The sequence below is a fragment of the Eumetopias jubatus genome, unplaced genomic scaffold (genome assembly GCF_037043125.1).
Source record: "Eumetopias jubatus isolate StellerSeaLion01/CBP00866 unplaced genomic scaffold, mEumJub1_p1.0 scaffold_14, whole genome shotgun sequence".
Lineage (NCBI taxonomy): Eukaryota > Metazoa > Chordata > Mammalia > Carnivora > Otariidae > Eumetopias > Eumetopias jubatus.
The window spans coordinates 19,553,929-19,570,565 of NW_028274820.1; the positions used below are offsets into that span (position 1 = coordinate 19,553,929).

The following is a 16,637-nucleotide window of genomic DNA, read 5'->3' on the forward strand; positions in this document are numbered from 1 at the left end:
TGAAGTGTCTGCTATTGCCAGCAAGCTATAGACTCTGTAAGGACTGAGACTGGGTCAGTTTTGTTCTATATTCTAATCCCGGTCCTCGGTACAGAGTCTAGCAGGTTGTGGGAACTCCATAGGTTTCTTAAAGAATTTGACTTTCGGGATTCTCTGTCCTTTCAGAAATTTAAAAGATGTGTACGGAGAACACAAGACGTCAATTCTTTGAGTTTACATTTAACAATTAAGATGCAAATATAAGTGGGGAGATCTGGACTATCCAGAAGAAGGAATGTCTCAACTTTCTGAATGAGTATGTTTTTTTTGTTTCTTTTTTTTATTATGTTAATCACCATACATTACATCATTAGTTTTTGATGTAGTGTTCCATGATTCATTGTTTGTGCATAACACCCAGTGCTCCACGCAGAATGTGCCCTCTTTAATACCCATCACCAGACTAACCCATCCCCCCACCCCCCTCCCCTCTAGAACCCTCAGTTTGTTTTTCAGAGTCCATTGTCTCTCATGGTTTGTCTCCCCCTCCGATTTCCCCCCCTTCATTCTTCCCCTCCTGCTATCTTCTTCTTTTTCTTTTCTCTTAACATATGTTGCATTATTTGTTTCAGAGGCACAGATCTATGATTCAACAGTCTTGCACAATTCACAGCTCTCACCATAGCACATAACCTCCCCAATGTCTATCACCCAGCCACCCCACCACTCCAGCAACCCTCAGTTTGTTTCCTGAGATTAAGAATTCCTCATATCAGTGAGGTCATATGATACATGTCTTTCCCTGATTGACTTATTTTGATCAGCATAACACCCTCCAGTTCCATCCACGTCGTTGCAAATGGCAAGATCTCATTCCTTTTGATGGCTGCATAATATTCCAGTGTGTGTGTGTGTGTGTGTGTGTGTGTGTGTGTGTGTGTGTGTACACATCTTTATCCATTCATCTGTCGATGGACATCTTGGCTCTTTTCACAGTTTGGCTATTGTGGACATTGCTGCTATAAACATTAGGGTGCATGTGCCCCTTCAAATCACTCTGTTTGTATCCTTTGGATAAATACCTAGTAGTGCAATTGCTGGGTCATAGGATGGCTCTATTTTTTAACTTTTTGAAGAACCTCCATACTGTTTTCCAGAGTGGTTGCACCAGCTTGCATTCCCACCAACAGTGTAAGGGGGGTTCCCCTTTCTCTGCATCCCCGCCAACATCTGTCGTTTCCTGACTTGTTAATTTTAGCCACTGAATGAGTATGTTTTCCAAGGAGTGTGCTTTAGGTTCGCCTAGCACCTGTCTTAAGAATGAGTCTTTGCAAATATGCAGACAAGTACACAGACTAGAACCACATTTATTGACTAGAATTATTAGGTTGGGTTAAACAAATAAGACAGCAGAACACTTAAAAATCCCTCCATTTTTTTCTTTGTATCATAAAACACAATTGACAATTTATTTCATAACCATGGCAAATAGAGCCTAGTTTACCAAATGCCAGAATTTGCTCCAGAAACTTACTTTCTAAATTATTTTTTGGCTCATTTCCAAAAATAATTTCCATTTACAGAGGACTCGCAGCCTCCAAGTTATCCTGCAGAATTCCTATATCTAATCTTTCCTTAAAAAAAAAAATTCATCTCCTATAAAATATATACTTAAGTTACTTTCTTAAAAGTTAAACGTTTTTTCTAGGGATTTCTATATTTTATCTATAATGTCTCCACTCCCTCACACTTTCACCAAAGCTAGTCAAAAACAGTCATTTGAGGCTAGGCCTCGAACACGTGCTTTGCTCTACTTTGAGCGGCCATGGTTCCAGTCCAAAAACAATGGGCCAGTGTTTTAAGTCCTAATGTACAGCCACAGAGATGAGGTATTTTAATTAGAACAGAAATAACATTTTGATCTGGGTGCTTTATCTGAACTCATGCATAGTCCAAATGTAAAATTGAGCACCGAAGCCATTATTCAGATACATTCAGTTCCAGCTTCATGGGTTTGTGACCTGTGGAGTCCTGTGCTTGGTTTCATGCTCTGCTGTTGCCATCTTGAGTTTCTTAATTTTTGAATGGCAGGCCCCCACGTTTCCATTTTGCATTGGACTCTGCAAATTATGTAGCTGGTACTGGACACACACAAAATCTGCTTTGACCTGAATCATCTGACTTGTAATCTCTGTTTTCATCTGACAGTGAAGACTGAGTTGTGGATAGTTCCCCGAAATCTCCTCCCAGGGTGAGATGACCCTGGTTCTAGAACGTTTTCAAAGATCTAAAAGTTGTGGGTCACGTGATACCCTGGGAGAAATAAAGGAAGGAAACACACAAAGGTGACTTTTGTAGGCAAATCTGAAGAGTTAATGTTCTACCTTCAGTGAAATATGGGGGAATGAAGCACAATGTGATGTGTACCAGCCTAAGAACCTGTTTGTTTGAAGAGAAAATAGGTATGCCCATGTGCCAATAAGCTAAATATAAATACATTGCTCTGTAATTCTTCTATCAAAGATGATTTCAGCAATTCAAATCTGTGCAAGGCCACGCTCTGCTGCTCTTTATAAGAATAGTGAATACATCCTCTTCTGAATTAAAAAGCATCATTCTTCCTATTCTTCTTCAAAAGAATGGTGGGGAATAGTTGTTGTAAAAATGCCATAAAATATCTACCTTCCATTAGGACAGAGGATTAAACATTTCAATACAGGGCATGGTCCTCTCTACAGGGGGACAGAGTGTGATTTTAAAAGGACAAGTTGTCAAGGAAGAGTTCTTTCTAGACCCCTTATGAGCCAGGGGAAAGGCTCAGCGGGCAAGGAAGCAGTGTTACCTATACCATCAAAGGGTTTTTGCATATACAAAATGAAGGGTTTGGGCTACACCGAAATTAAACAGGTATCTATTTAGAAAAATTTTAAATTAAATATCTATTTATATCTGATTATGTTTAAACGTAGACACTGTTAACAGAGTTATTTCTAGGTAAAGTAGTAACTATACGTAATTTTAAAATACTTTATAAATAATGTAACAATCTTTCTCTACGGTTAAACAATGCTTCCAATAAATAGCAGAATATTTAGGAGATGAAAATAGTTTTTGAAGAAGACATTTCAATTTCTAGGAAATCTGAAGAATATGTCAGAGTTTCAAAGTCCTTTAAAACTGAGAGATGGCCAGGGCACGTAGTGTTCTTCCTAACTTGAAGTACTATTTAGATCTCAAAGACCTTCTTCCATTGAAAAAGAAAGAAAAAACTGCTTAGGCTAAAATTTAAAATTAAGGCATTTGGAAACAAATCCATATTTCCTAGAATGTCCTCTTTAATAATACACTTAAAAAAAAAAAACTCCACCAAACATTTTTACAAATAAGTACCTAAAATTCCAGTAACCCTAGAGGAGAAATTGTTTTTCAACTGCTGTTTGAATTCTAGGGTCAATGTGTTCTTGAGGATTTCACAACTTGGATAAAAAGTTGTGGGAGGGTTAGCCATTAAGGAAGAAGGGGGGAGGCAGGGAGGAAGATAAAAATGTAAAAAAACCCCCAAAAACAAACAAAAAAGTCCCTTTAGTTTCCTCCTGTTTCCACAGTAGCGAAGGCTGGGGTAACTGTACTTGACAATTTACTCTTTGGCAGAGTTGAGACGAATGGTCTCATCTCTGCTATTCCTCTTTGTAACCCTGCAGCCAGACCAGCAGGGAAGGGTCAGGACACAAAGGTTCGGGTTTTCCAGTGTGTTTGTGCATCTCAGTTGTATACTGTAAAAGACCCTAATTACAAAAGACAATGGAAAGGCTAAGTCTCCTTCCTTTTGCGTTTAGCAAATCGCTAACCTCTCCAGACATGGAAGGGGATGTTTGGAAGTGTCCTTTGGGGAATGACAGAAAGGTTATGGTGATGACATCTTTTTCTCTCAAGGGCGTGAGGAACACAAGAATAACCAAAATTGAGAGTAAACCCACATGAAAAGAGATGTCACCAATTACTCTCAAGAAGCACTCAATAATAAGGTAGTCAAATCAGCAGGCACAATGAGGAAGTAATGTGTTTAAACTAAGAACGTTCTCCAACATCACCGAGGCGAATGAGGAAAAAAGAAACCTGAGCATAAGCCTAAAACCGAACGTGACTGAAACAATCTGACATGCCAACGTTTTCTTCCTGTGAAGAGTTCAGCCAGGAACAGGGCTGTCTTTCTCAGGTGCCAGCCTTCATGATGTCCTGTTACATTTTAGATCCGAGTTCGATGACGGACATGCTGACTTAAAGCTTTAGGACACGAACGGGTTTTGCATTCTAGCCCGGAGAATTAGGCTGAATGTTTCTCTCCTTGTTTGATGCCCAGAACAAGGTGCAGGAACCAGTTAAACTGCACCGTCCATCCTTTGTCCCTGCAAACTTCAATCTGATCAAGGAAATACTTCTTAGCTTCCTCCTCATTCTTCCCCACTGTTAGGGCGTCCCGAATATATTCGATATCTTCTTTGCTTGTTAACTGGGGCATTCCCGTCATCAGCATCATGGAGAACAGGATGATCAGCAGGTTTGTGTGGTGACGAAGGGCTAGGTAAGCCTTGACGCAGACATCCTGCATAAAGGAAAACAAAGCGCTGTTACCGTTGTTGCATTAACTAAGTGGGCTGAAGACCATGGGGCTGTCCTGAAATTTACATGGCATTATCCTTTCCTCATGGGTGGAAGCTGTCCCAAAGAGGGCAGGTCCCCGGCCTCGGATGGAAGCCTTGATAAGAATGTAAGACTGTTTATACTTCTCTGAAGCACATTACTGTCGTCGCCTGTGTGCAGGCTGTGCTCAAGGGAAACTAATTGATACTCTATGTTTCATCTTTTTTCTTACTCTACCTTTTACATCCACTTCTTTCCTAGGAAATTGAGGGTGGAAATTTCTGTAGTCTCTGAAAAGGGATGAGTCAGTTTTTTGAACACCATACTGGAAGCAATAAACTTTATGTAAGTGTAAATGTTTGCCAAGGGCTAATGGAATCCAGAGAAACGATGGAAATGTGGTGTTGGAGAATTTGTTTTCATCTTTATTTTACAATTTGTCCTATTCTAAGAAAACAGATGTATTAGCGTTTCGCTGACATGCAAAACTGTTGAATAAACTTGGGAATTTTAATACAAATTCTGAATACTGAGTGAGAAAGAGCGCTTTAAGCAAATGCTTTGGCTGGTGGCTTTTCCAAAAGCCTTTGAGCAGATGATACAAGTGAGTAAGTCCACTTAGGAAGCAAGGCATGCTTATGCCAATTAAATGGTCCCAAATTATAGAAGAAATTGCAAGGTTCTCAGTTTTACAGCATGAGAACAACCCAACCCTAATATCGTAACTTGGCAAAGATTACGTGTTAAAGAAAACTGAAGTTAATGATTACAGATATAGTGGCGCCTGGGTGGCTCAGATGGTTAAGGGTCTGCCTTCGGCTCAGGTCATGATCCCAGGGTCCTGGGATCGAGCCCCGCATCGGGCTCCCTGCTCGGTGGGAGTCTGCTTCTCCCTCTCCTTCTACTGCTCCCCCTGCTTATGCTCTCTTTCTCTGTCAAATAAATAAATAAAATCTTTAAAAAAAAAAAAACAAACGATTACAGGGCGCCTGGGTGGCTCAGTTGGTTAAGCGACTGCCTTCGGCTCAGGTCATGATCCTGGAGTCCTGGGATCGAGTCCCGCATTGCGCTTCCTGCTCAGCAGGGAGTCTGCTTCTCCCTCTGACCCTCTCCCCTCTCGTGCTATCTCTCATTCTCGCTCTCTCAAATAAAAAAAAAAATCTTAAAAAAAAACGATTACAGATATAAATATTTCAAATAAAATACGGAGTAAAATGCTAAGAGAATAATACACTATCACCAAAGACAGTTTATTCCAAAATTGCAAGGATAGCTCATCATAAGGTACTGTATTAAAACACACTTCTGATTTTTTTTTAAGATTTTATTTTTAAGTAACCTTTATACCCAGCATGGGGCTCGAACTCACAACCCTAAGATCAAGAATTGCATGCTCTACCGACTTGAGACAGCCAGGTGCCTCCGCTTCTGATTCCTTAAAATTAACATGTTACTTAATATGTAACTAAAATGTAATGTAAAAGGTAAAATTGTTAGTATTTATTTTAAAGATTTTATTTATTTATTTGACGGGGGGCGGGGAGCGGAGAGCACAAGTAGGCAAAGCAGCAAGCAGAAGGTGAGGGAGAAGCAGGCTCCCTGCTGAGCAGGGAGCCCCATGTGGGGCTTGATCCCAGGAAGCTGGGATCATGACCTGAGCCGAAGGCAGACGCTTAACCAACTGAGCCACCCAGGTGCCCAAATTGTTAGTATTTACAAATAACCTCACTGTCTCCTGGGAACACTGAGGGGAAAAAACAAAAATACAATAGTAACTAGTTTTCATTAAACTAGCTTTTTATAAAATTAATACAAAGGATGCTATAAATCAGAGCCCCAAGTTAGAAAGTATAGTGAAAAGACAGATGCTGTGAATAATGGCAACAAAACCCCCCATGATTCCTGGGATAAATACATACACAAACCCTGCAGAGCCCGTTTTTTAAACATGTAAAATTTTACTGAGAAATGTAAGTGAAAACTTGAACATGTGGAGTGATGTAGCATGATCCTTGGAGAGAAGACTGCTTATTATAAAGATGCAAGTTCTTCTCAAGTTCATCTATGATGAAATTTCAACAAAAATTCCTATTGGATATTTAAACCCAGATATGGTTTTAAGTTTGGAATCATGAGAGCCCGAGAGAACATTTTGAACAAGGACAGTAATGAGAAACAGTGCTTGGCATGTGAGATACTAAAACATATTATAAAACTACAGTATTTGAAACTGTGGGAAACAGCACCTACTCTTGCCCCCCCCCCAAAAGATAACACATTTTGTAGCTGAGAATGGAAAGTTCACACGGATCTGAGTACATGCCACATGTAATGTATACCAACAGTGACTTCTCCAATTAGGAGAAGATCTATTATTGGATAAATGGGGTTGGTACAATCGGCTCATCGTTTGGGGGAGAAATAAAGCTTACGCTGTGTAATATGTGAAAATAAATTCCTGATGCTTTAAAGATTAAATATGCTACCTTTCATCTTTTTTCTTACTCTGCTGTTACGTCAATTTCTTTCCTAGGAAATTGGCAAACATTTAAATAATCATAGAGTGGGAAAGGCCTTTATGAAGATCACTTTCCAAGGTGCAATTTATAAGGCAAAGGTGGAGAGATTATGGAAACATTACTGAGGGGAAAAAATAGCTATAAACAACAATAGAAGAGATAAACAGCAAGAGAAAACATTTGCAACACGACAAATCACTTCTTCCATTACTGGCCCCCAATTGCTCTTACAAATCAGTAAGAAAGAGTGGATAAATAGTTGGCTAGACATATAAGCCAAGGATATAAACGTGAATTCACACTATAAGACATAAAAATAGAGAATAAACATGAAAAAATACATTACCTCATTAGTAAACAAATAAATGTAACGAAACGAGATGGAAACATTCACCTACCAAATTGGAAAATCTTAATTTTTTTTTAAAAAGAATAATATCCAATGCTCACTTTTCATGGGCTGACAGAAGGTGGGAATAGGTATAATTTTACTAGCGGACAATTTGATAACATGCATCAAAAGCTTTAAGTTACTAATAAGTGTTCTAGAACTTCATGGTGGTGGTGGTTACGTGACCGATGCCATTCACCAAAATTCAAGGAAGGGTACACGCAAAAAGGCCCAGTTCTGCTGTAGGTGAATTATGCCTCAATAAACTGGATTTTAAAAATGTCTATATCCTTTTACCCGGCAATTTCCATGCTAGAAATTTACCTTTAAAAAAAATTGGATCATTTTTGCAGTACTCGGTCTACAAGAATATTCAGCAGAACGCTGTTTAAAAATGCGGGGCCTTGAAGGTAACCTGGATATCCTACAAGTCGGGGTTGATAAAAAGGATTGATGAGGGGCGCCTGGGTGGCTCAGTTGGTTAAGCGACTGCCTTCGGCTCAGGTCATGATCCTGGAGTCCCGATCGAGTCCCACATCGGGCTCCCTGCTCAGCAGGGAGTCTGCTTCTCCCTCTGACCCTCTTCCCTCTCGTGCTCTCTCTCTCTCATTCTCTCTCTCTCAAATAAATAAATAAAATCTTAAAAAAAAAAAAAAGGATTGATGAGAGTCCCTCCAGCCACGTGCTTTCTAACTGCTGGAGTGAGATTGGACAGAAATATGGAATGACAGTGTAATAGTGTCTGAGTTAAAAAGTGGGCATGAAACAACACATGTAGCGTAAGCCCATGTTGGTAAACGAACACAAAGTATTTATAGAGAAAAAAGACTATAAGGTTAACAGGCCAAATGTTGAGGTAGTGAGTTTCCTTTTTGCTTTTGGATGATCTTGTCTGTGTCACTTGCACGTGGCCGGCTGAGAGCCGCAGTAATGGTGGTCATGCCTGTGTCATTCTGTACGGCAAGGCTGGACCATGGACGCATCACCCTGTCCAAGTAGAAAAGCCCATGGACTATTCTGACATTAAGCAAGACAATATATATAAAATGCCTGGGCCTGGGGCCGGCACATGGTGAGCGTTCAATAAGAGATCGTCATCTCCTTTCCCTGCCTGGAGGGGAGATCGCTCTGTATCTCCTCTCTGCCTACTTGTCCTGGAGCTGGAGACTTCCAGACCCAAAAGCCTGGGCTGTTCCTGCCGTGGCCCCAGTGCATTCAGGCTCTTACATCCTTAATGACTCCACTTATGGCCAGAAATCACTAGCTTTTGCTCATCCAGAGGACCCACCAAAGTCGCTCTCATTTCTTGGTAATTACACAAGGGCAGACCTCACCCTGGGGCAACTGGCTCATTAATTGGTCAGCTCACACAATTTTCACAAGGGCATAGATGGAGATGCCTTTTGATTTTGAATTAGAGTACATTCTGATTTCTAATTATTTTCTAGCCTTCTGTGCACTGGGGGCTCCAGGCACATCCCTTGCTGTCTGAGCTCACCGTGTGGTCAAACTCTTTAATAGAAAATTTTTGAGAAGGAAAATGAATCTGGGGCCAATGTATTTTAACACCAATCTGTAGGTGCTCAGTGTATATTTTTAAGTGGCAAACCATGGATTCACTCGTCACTGTAGCACACGGAAATGTATTAAAGGAAAAGAACTGTCTTGTGTCTCTGTCTCTCTCCCTCTCTCAGGGCATCTCATCTACCTAAGGTTTGAGGTTATTCAGTTCTGATTTTCGCTGTGTGTGAAGGGTCATGTCTATGAGGAAAAAAATTCATCCCCAAATTGCACGCCCCATACTGTTCAGGCACAATGTGTAAATTCGGACTGGCAGTGCAGACTTGGAGCCTTCATTAGAGATTTAATTCTCTTTGGCTCAGTGACAGTATGGAGTCGTGGTTAGAAGTGCAGTCACACTTCGCTGCCTGGATTCAGCTCTTGGCTTTATTATGGACAAGCTGCTTGTCATCAGAGAAATCACTTAACCTCTCTGGAGCTCAGTTTCCTCATCTGTAGAATAAGAAGAATAATAACAAGACCCGTTTCATAGGGTTGTGGTGAAATTTAAGTGCTGTGTGAGTGGTTGGCAATTATTATTAATAGAATGCGAAGTTGCATTATTGAACACACACTTCTTGACGCGGAGGTGGGGAGCAAGTTGGAAGCGGATGGTGGCCTGGCTGCATCTGCAGGTGGTTCTCCGCCCCCTCAAGCCCCAGAAGTTTCATTTCTGCCCTTTGGACTCAGCCACGGGGTGTGTGTGAGAGCGCCCTGGCTATGCTGCCTTGGGCCGGAGGCCTGCGGTTTGAGGGACTGAGGATGTGGCCTGGGGAGCTCAGGGGGAATCACAGAACACAGAAGTGACTGGCTGGAGCGGCAGAATTTTCCCTTCTGCCAGGATTGCCTGACACTGACCTTAAACATCCTCTCTCCTCCTCAGCTGCCTGGGGAAGGCTGTATGATGTGGAGTGGAGAAGAGGGCTAAAGGAAGAATCTGATTTCAGGAACTCGCTGTAACCTACTTGTTAATGAGCGTGAATGTGGGGAACGCCGAAATATTGTTACTGTTAGCTGGAACACCCTCCAGGAGTAGTTAATAAATAGGTTGAGCCTACACAGCACATAAGCTCTTAATTTCATAGTTGATTCAAACGCCTTAATTATAGTATCTAGTACCAAAGGAAAGGCTTGTCCTCACAAAGCTACCACTCCTGTAAGTCTTGGGAACAAAGGAATTCATTACCATTTCAGAGTCAAAACTTGTTATTTCGTTAACTGGGCCCAAAGTAGTTCATTAAACAGAAAGCTTTCTATATACAGTCTACTAATTTCTTTCTTCCTTTTTTTTTCTTTTTTTTAAAGATTTTATTTGAGAGAGAGGAGAGAGAGCGGGAGTGAGTGCAAGCATGAGCGGGGGGAAGGGCAGAGGCAGAGGCGAACGGGACTCCATCCCAGGACCCCAAGATCATGACCTGAGCCGAAGGCCTTAACCGACTCGGCCACGCGGGCGCCTCAGTCTACTAATTTCTTAACCACCGATGAGCTCTGGCTACTTCAGACTGTCCAAGGTCATAGGGAACAGGCCCACTTTTTCTTAAACCAAACTCCTCCATTCTCATCTAGAAACAAGTGGAAGTGAAATATTACCGCACACACATATCGACAAAAATGAGGAAGTGACCCCAGGACTGCAAAACAGGAACCCCAGGGCCGAGAGGGAGAAAGAGGAGAAAAACTCCCAAAGCTTCATCAATGAAAAGCAGTGTCCGCACCCACTGCCTTTTTCTAAATAGTAAGGCTGCCTCTGTCTGCTAGAGGAAGGAGGCAGTAGAGAGAAATAATATTTCTGTCAGAGAGGATTTTATTTTGTTTTGTATTAAAAAAAAATCAATGAATTGGTTTAGGCGATGCCTTTAGAAGTTATTTTGGCAAAACTGAGAGACACCAGTTAGCAGACCTAATAATGCAGGAGGCAGCATTTTCCGGTAAATCTGAAGGAAGAGTGTGTTTGACACTTGGCTGTGCATTTGTTGTGTTTGAATTAGGAATCTTCTAAGGACCTCTTAAAACTGATTCTCAGACCAGCTCTGTCTACCAGGGGAAGGGCTGTACTGCCATGTTCTCAAGTACTTAGAAGCTCCTTAGAAACCTACAGGTTACAATTACACTGTCCTTCATTAGTCAGATATTCAAAATGGCCTGTCTGTAGGGGTATGTGTGTGTGTTCTAGCCTGTTCCAGAAAGGACTGAAGGTGGATTATCTGGGTACACAGAAGTCAAAATAACATTAATCTGAAGTGGGTAGAAAAAGGAAAGGAAGGACAAAGGAGATGATCGCAGTGGGTTTGGGACAAAGCCCCGTTCAACGCTTGTACGTCACAAACGCTATATACTCGCTGTGCGCGATCTTCAAATATATCTGTAGCCAAAGGGAAAATCGAACCCCTTACTTCATCCAATGTTCAGAGGATTTTAAGAAACCATTTGTTTAGGAGAAACACAGACTTTCTAGAGACTATGACCTAATAGCGATTTTGCAAGAGGATCTCTATAAAGAGTACACTTTTTGTAACATAGGGAATAACACCCTCCATAATACTCTTCGGGTAGACAAAACAATTCTCTACAAGAAACTAAACACTGAGAGAAGATGCCAGTTGGGAAGTTATTCTTGATGTTTGAAAGTCACAGGGGTCCGCTATCTTAGGCACCGGGTGACCCTGCATGCTGGCGGATTAACACATCAGTCCAATTCAAGGCCATCTTCTGAGGCTGCGTCTGGGGCAGATTCCACACTAGTGGATTCCAGCGCCTACAGATGACCGACGCTGGACCCTTCTCTGAGGCTGTCTCCCAGTGGATAGCACAGTCCTGAGCATCTGAATCGGGCCTGGAGAGAGGCAGCTGAGCTTGACCTTGTTAGTGGTCCAGGGTGCAGATCCCAAGAGGGAGTCCTTTCTCAACTCAGTGTTTTATGGGCAGTTCGACGCATAAACTTGTCATCTCCCTGTTGACCTATAATAGGCCTCTATTACAGTCATTTGTGCTTCATCAACTGAGCTCCAAATGACTTCTTTGCTTGCTCTCTACCCGCCCCTCCCCCCATCCAGCCCTTGCATTGCCTCAAACTGGATGCAATTTTCCTTCCTTGACCCAAATTTCACCACACATTCCCAGCCATACCTGTGTTCCATCCATAGCGGGCAACTGTACTTTTTGTTCCTAAATACTGATACTAAATACTGACTTCATGCCCCGGCTACTGTTATTCTTTTTGCCTGGATGTTCCTTCCCTCCCTGTATCAGCCTCGCAAAATGGAACTGATCTTATCCATCAATGCAGGATAAGAACCCTTCATTCACAGTCCCTTTCTATCCCTCAAGGCAGTATTATTCATGGCTTGGTCTGCAAACCACTTTTGAAATCCTTGGAACAAAGCTGTGTGTGCGTGTGTGTGTGTGTGTGTGTGTGTGTGTACGCCCGCATGCGTGCGCTCGCCTCCCGCTGTGTGCTGGGGCTGTGCCTCTCTGCTCCTTGTCACCCGGGCCCAGCGCAGAGTCTGGCACATTGTTGCTAGTCTGCAAACCCAGGATGAATCAATGCTGAATGCGCAGCAGGCAATTTTGGCAAGAGTCATTGCTTTAAGAGGAGGGTGGATTAGGGAACAGTCATCCCGGAAGGGGACTCAACCATAAAGGCACCTCGCCTTGCGAGCACGGTCCTGAGCCTTCTGCGGGCCTGGCACGGTGCCTGAGATGTAGCAGATAGTACGTGTGTGTTGAACTAGTGTGCTCTCTTGGATACGGAAAAACAGGGCCTAGTGACTACCAGAGGACAGAGCAGGAGGCTGAGAGAGCGCAGCCTGGCAGGTGGTAAGTACAGCGAGTTCTCAGTGTAGACGCAGGGTTACCAACAAGAGGAAGGGTGGTCAGAGGGCTGGAGTGGGGAATACCGGGGAGGGGCCGCAGTCCTCAGAAGTGTCAGATGCTAGGGTCCCTGTGGCGGGGGGTTAGGGTAGCACTTGAGGTTCCAGCAAGGCAAATGGCAGGAGGAAGCAGGGCCCCGGTCCTAGAGGCAGGTTAACAAGCAGGGCCCTGCTGGAGAAACTGAGGCAGAAATAGTTGAAAGAACCTGGGATCCAAGATGACAGCGGAGACAGTTCTTAACAACCCAAGTCAGGACTCTGCATGGAGACCAGGCGCGGGGCTGAGCCTCCCCAGCGTGGGGCCCGCACTGCCAGTGGTGGACACCAGGCAGGGCCTGATAAAGCTGGCTCCCAAGATTAAAGTAACACAACGAATGGGTTCCAGAACTCTCTCCTATAAAACGCTTCTTAAGAGTGACATCTAGGGGCGCCTGGGCCGCTCAGTCCTTAAGCTTCTGCCTTCGGCTCAGGTCATGATCCCGGGGTCCTGGGATCGAGCCCTGCGTCGGGCTCCCTGCTCCGCGGGAAGCCTGCCTCTCCCTCTCCCACTCCCCCTGCTTGTGTTCCCTCTCTCGCTGTGTCTGCCTCTGTCAAATAAATAAATTAAATCTTAAAAAAAGAGTGACATCTAGGGGCAAATGCCTTTTAAGTGTGCTCATCGAGCCACCTGTTTCACATAGATGTGCCCGGGAAGGTATCATTTGGTTTCCCTGGTTTCTTTAGCTTTGTGTAACATACATTTGCTCAGTGCCTACTGTGTGCCAAGGACAGGCAGGAACTGCCCCTCCACCCTCTCCCCTCTACTCTGCCCTCTCTCCTCCACGACCCACTGAGCGCTCACTATGCCTCAGGCCCCACAGGAGGGATTCAGGTCAGACGTGGTGCAGCTGCCACAGACTCACACAGACAGGGATATGCTGTCCCAGGTGCAGGGAGGGGGCAAAGGATAATGCCAGGGCCCCCACGTAGGAGACTGCTTGGAGGAATGACATGGAAGCGGAGACCCGAAGGGTGTTCCAGGCAGAAGGCCACCGCGACCCCGACCGAGAGTGTGGGGAGAGCGCCATGGGGTCCAGCTGGAGAGGGCAGGGGCTCCCTGAGTGGAGCCTTGTAGGGCAAGCTTAGATACTCAGGTTTGATTCAAAGTGAGGTGAGAAGCCACTGCACAGTTTATAAGGGGTAACACTGTATCTATTGCTTCAATTCAGTTTTTAACCAAATCCTGATTAATTTACAACCTTCTCAAAGGCCAACTAATAGAATGAAGGAAAAACACTCAAATGTTGACGGTGTTATTTTTGGAAGGTGGGTTTTTAGTATCTTCCTGATATTTTTAATATTTTACTGACTTAAAACGCATTTACTGCTTTTAAAATTAGGAAAAAGCCCCCACGTTCTTAGATCAAAAAAAGGGGGAGCCAAATTTCCTTTGCTAATGATATGTGTTTGTATGTCACAGAGGTTCTAAAACCATTTAGTGAAATTTAAAGCACAGTGGTTCTAAAATCAATTGTCAGTGGGTAAAACATGGTTTTGTCTTTTCACTCTTTTGGTAAGGGAGAGATTTTTCAAAGGAGACTTTATTTATCAAAATCATCATCATTGACATGTTTCTGTTGAGCACCTGGTGTCCAGGATGCTGCTCCGAAGGCTAACGGATGTTCTTGGTTCAAATAGTAAGCATGCCTTCGTTTTGTGCCTTTTTGTCTGATTACAGCTTGCTCCTGAAGCCAACCCTATTCTAGAAATAATTTATTAAGAGGGTCCTGGGCTCAACAAGTATTTTGGAAAAAAGGAAGAGGGGAGATAAAGCAGTGCCTTCCTCTTTCAGTTTCCAGCCTTTGAGCCTTCAACCTAGCCAGGAGCTAGGTATGTTTTCATGTCTTTGTGGAGAAGGCTCACCTCACCCTTAATGAAAAGTGGGTCAGCTTTTCTTCACCCTCCCTAACAGGTTATTCAAATGTGCTGCGTGCATTAATGAACCTTACCATTCCAAATTAGCGATCTGCTGGAAATGAGGACACCTTTGATTCAAAATGTAAATATATACATTTCCCAGCCTACCTAAAAATGGCAGCTTTATTATACAAGATCCTGCGGCGCTATTTAGAGAGTTTAGAGATGCACTCCCAGAGCTTGAAGGACTTTTCGTCTCAAAAAAGGAACATAAAACTAAGAAACAGAAAAACTTCCAAAAGTCTTGGTAGTATGTTAAAAAAAAAAAAATTGTCACAAGGTCTGAGTCAAAAGTTGAAAAACCTGCTACTCATCTTTGTCAGGCTGAAACTTTAGGAAGCCTGTATATGTGTAATTGTATACACACACGGGTATGTGGTCAGCTTTTTTCCCGTTGTGAGGGAGGGGTGTGGGGATAGTAGTGGGGGGGGGCAGACAAGGGGGCAGGATGGGGGGGGCAAGCCGGCAGAGCTTGGACCCCCTCCCCTTGCTCTTTCACCAGAACAAGTCTACTTTTTTGTGTTTTGGATATTGCTGTTGTGCTTGAGGTCTCATTTCTGAGAGGGCTTCTCAGCTTAAAAGTTTTCAAAGTTAGAAGACCCATTGCGATATATGTGACACCAGAGGCCGTTGGGTACTGCATTTCGGCCGTGCTCTAGGCACTGGGATGAGCATCCTACCTATTCCATTCAGATAATCCCCCAAAATACCACATGAAGTAGGTCTTCCTATTGCCATTTTTTTTACAGAAGAGGAATCCAAGGTTCTGAACAGATGAGTACTTTGTATCACATGCGGAGATATTGAGTAGCGGGCCAGGATTCAAGCTCATTTGTCTGCTCCAAAGCCCATCCTTCAACCACAGTGCTGTTCTGGATCTGGGCTTAAGGCTCAAAGTCCATATATTCGCAGACACTTAAACTGCAGGCCTGTACTCTAGAACACAGACACGTAAGTACAGTGAAATTTATGAAGGTGTGTTTTAGCGGTGCACACTGCCCAGAGGTCACTTTGGTGAGGGAGGTCGTAGCGGTTTGGGAAAGAAGCCTTGGTCACAAAGGACAGAGCAATGGTCCCAGACGGAGAGAACAGTGCAAAGGCTCCCTGCAGAGGGTTGTTTCTTTGGGTCGAAGCTGCCTGGGACAGGGAGCGACCTTTCCTTGGCCACCCCCGTCCAAATCTTCATTAAAGAATATTTTGAAGCTTAACAATGAAGAAGAGTGAAGGGGGAAATACTGCTGAGATTTTAGGGGTGGCAGGGACCCTGTGGGGGTCCGCAGGAACAGGAGAGACGGTCATTCTGGGGAAAACCACTGACCAAGAGAAAGAGAACACATGCAGAGACGCCAGGAGAGCCTGTCGGTGAGGACGGACTCCTGCGTGCCCGACTCGCAGTGGCATGATTGCTGCTCTGCATGAGGCTATGCAGATGAACCCCCTCCTCTGGGAGAGGAGAACCGAGGGTGCCCCTCTTCTTTAAATGGTAAAGTTCTTCAGGTTTTTTTTTTTTTTTTGAACCATTTTTCTCTTTCAGGAAGTTGTCAAAATATGTTTTTTAACTTTAAAGAAAAACAGGACTGAAATGTGTCAAATCCCTGGAAGTAGTCTGAAATCCAGTTGAGTTTACACAGAAACACACACAGCCCCCCAAAATCCTAAGACCATCTGGCCCCAGAGATCTCAGTTTCTCTGATAACACTCCCGGAACTGTGGGAGGATTAA

General features: G+C 43.5%; 1 protein-coding gene across 3 annotated transcripts in view; it reads right to left on the bottom strand.

Annotated features, from left to right (window-relative positions):
* Positions 1 to 1,326: 1,326 nt before the first annotated feature.
* PIK3CG (phosphatidylinositol-4,5-bisphosphate 3-kinase catalytic subunit gamma) overlaps positions 1,327 to 16,637 on the bottom strand; it is a 34,546-nt gene continuing 19,235 nt past the window's right edge. For all 3 annotated transcript variants that reach the window (XM_028118957.2, XM_028118949.2, XM_088018646.1), the window contains exon 11: positions 1,327 to 4,582. In XM_028118957.2, coding sequence (XP_027974758.1) covers positions 4,304 to 4,582 — 279 coding nt within the window. In that variant the 3' untranslated portion in view covers positions 1,327 to 4,303. The remainder of the gene's footprint in view (positions 4,583 to 16,637) is intronic.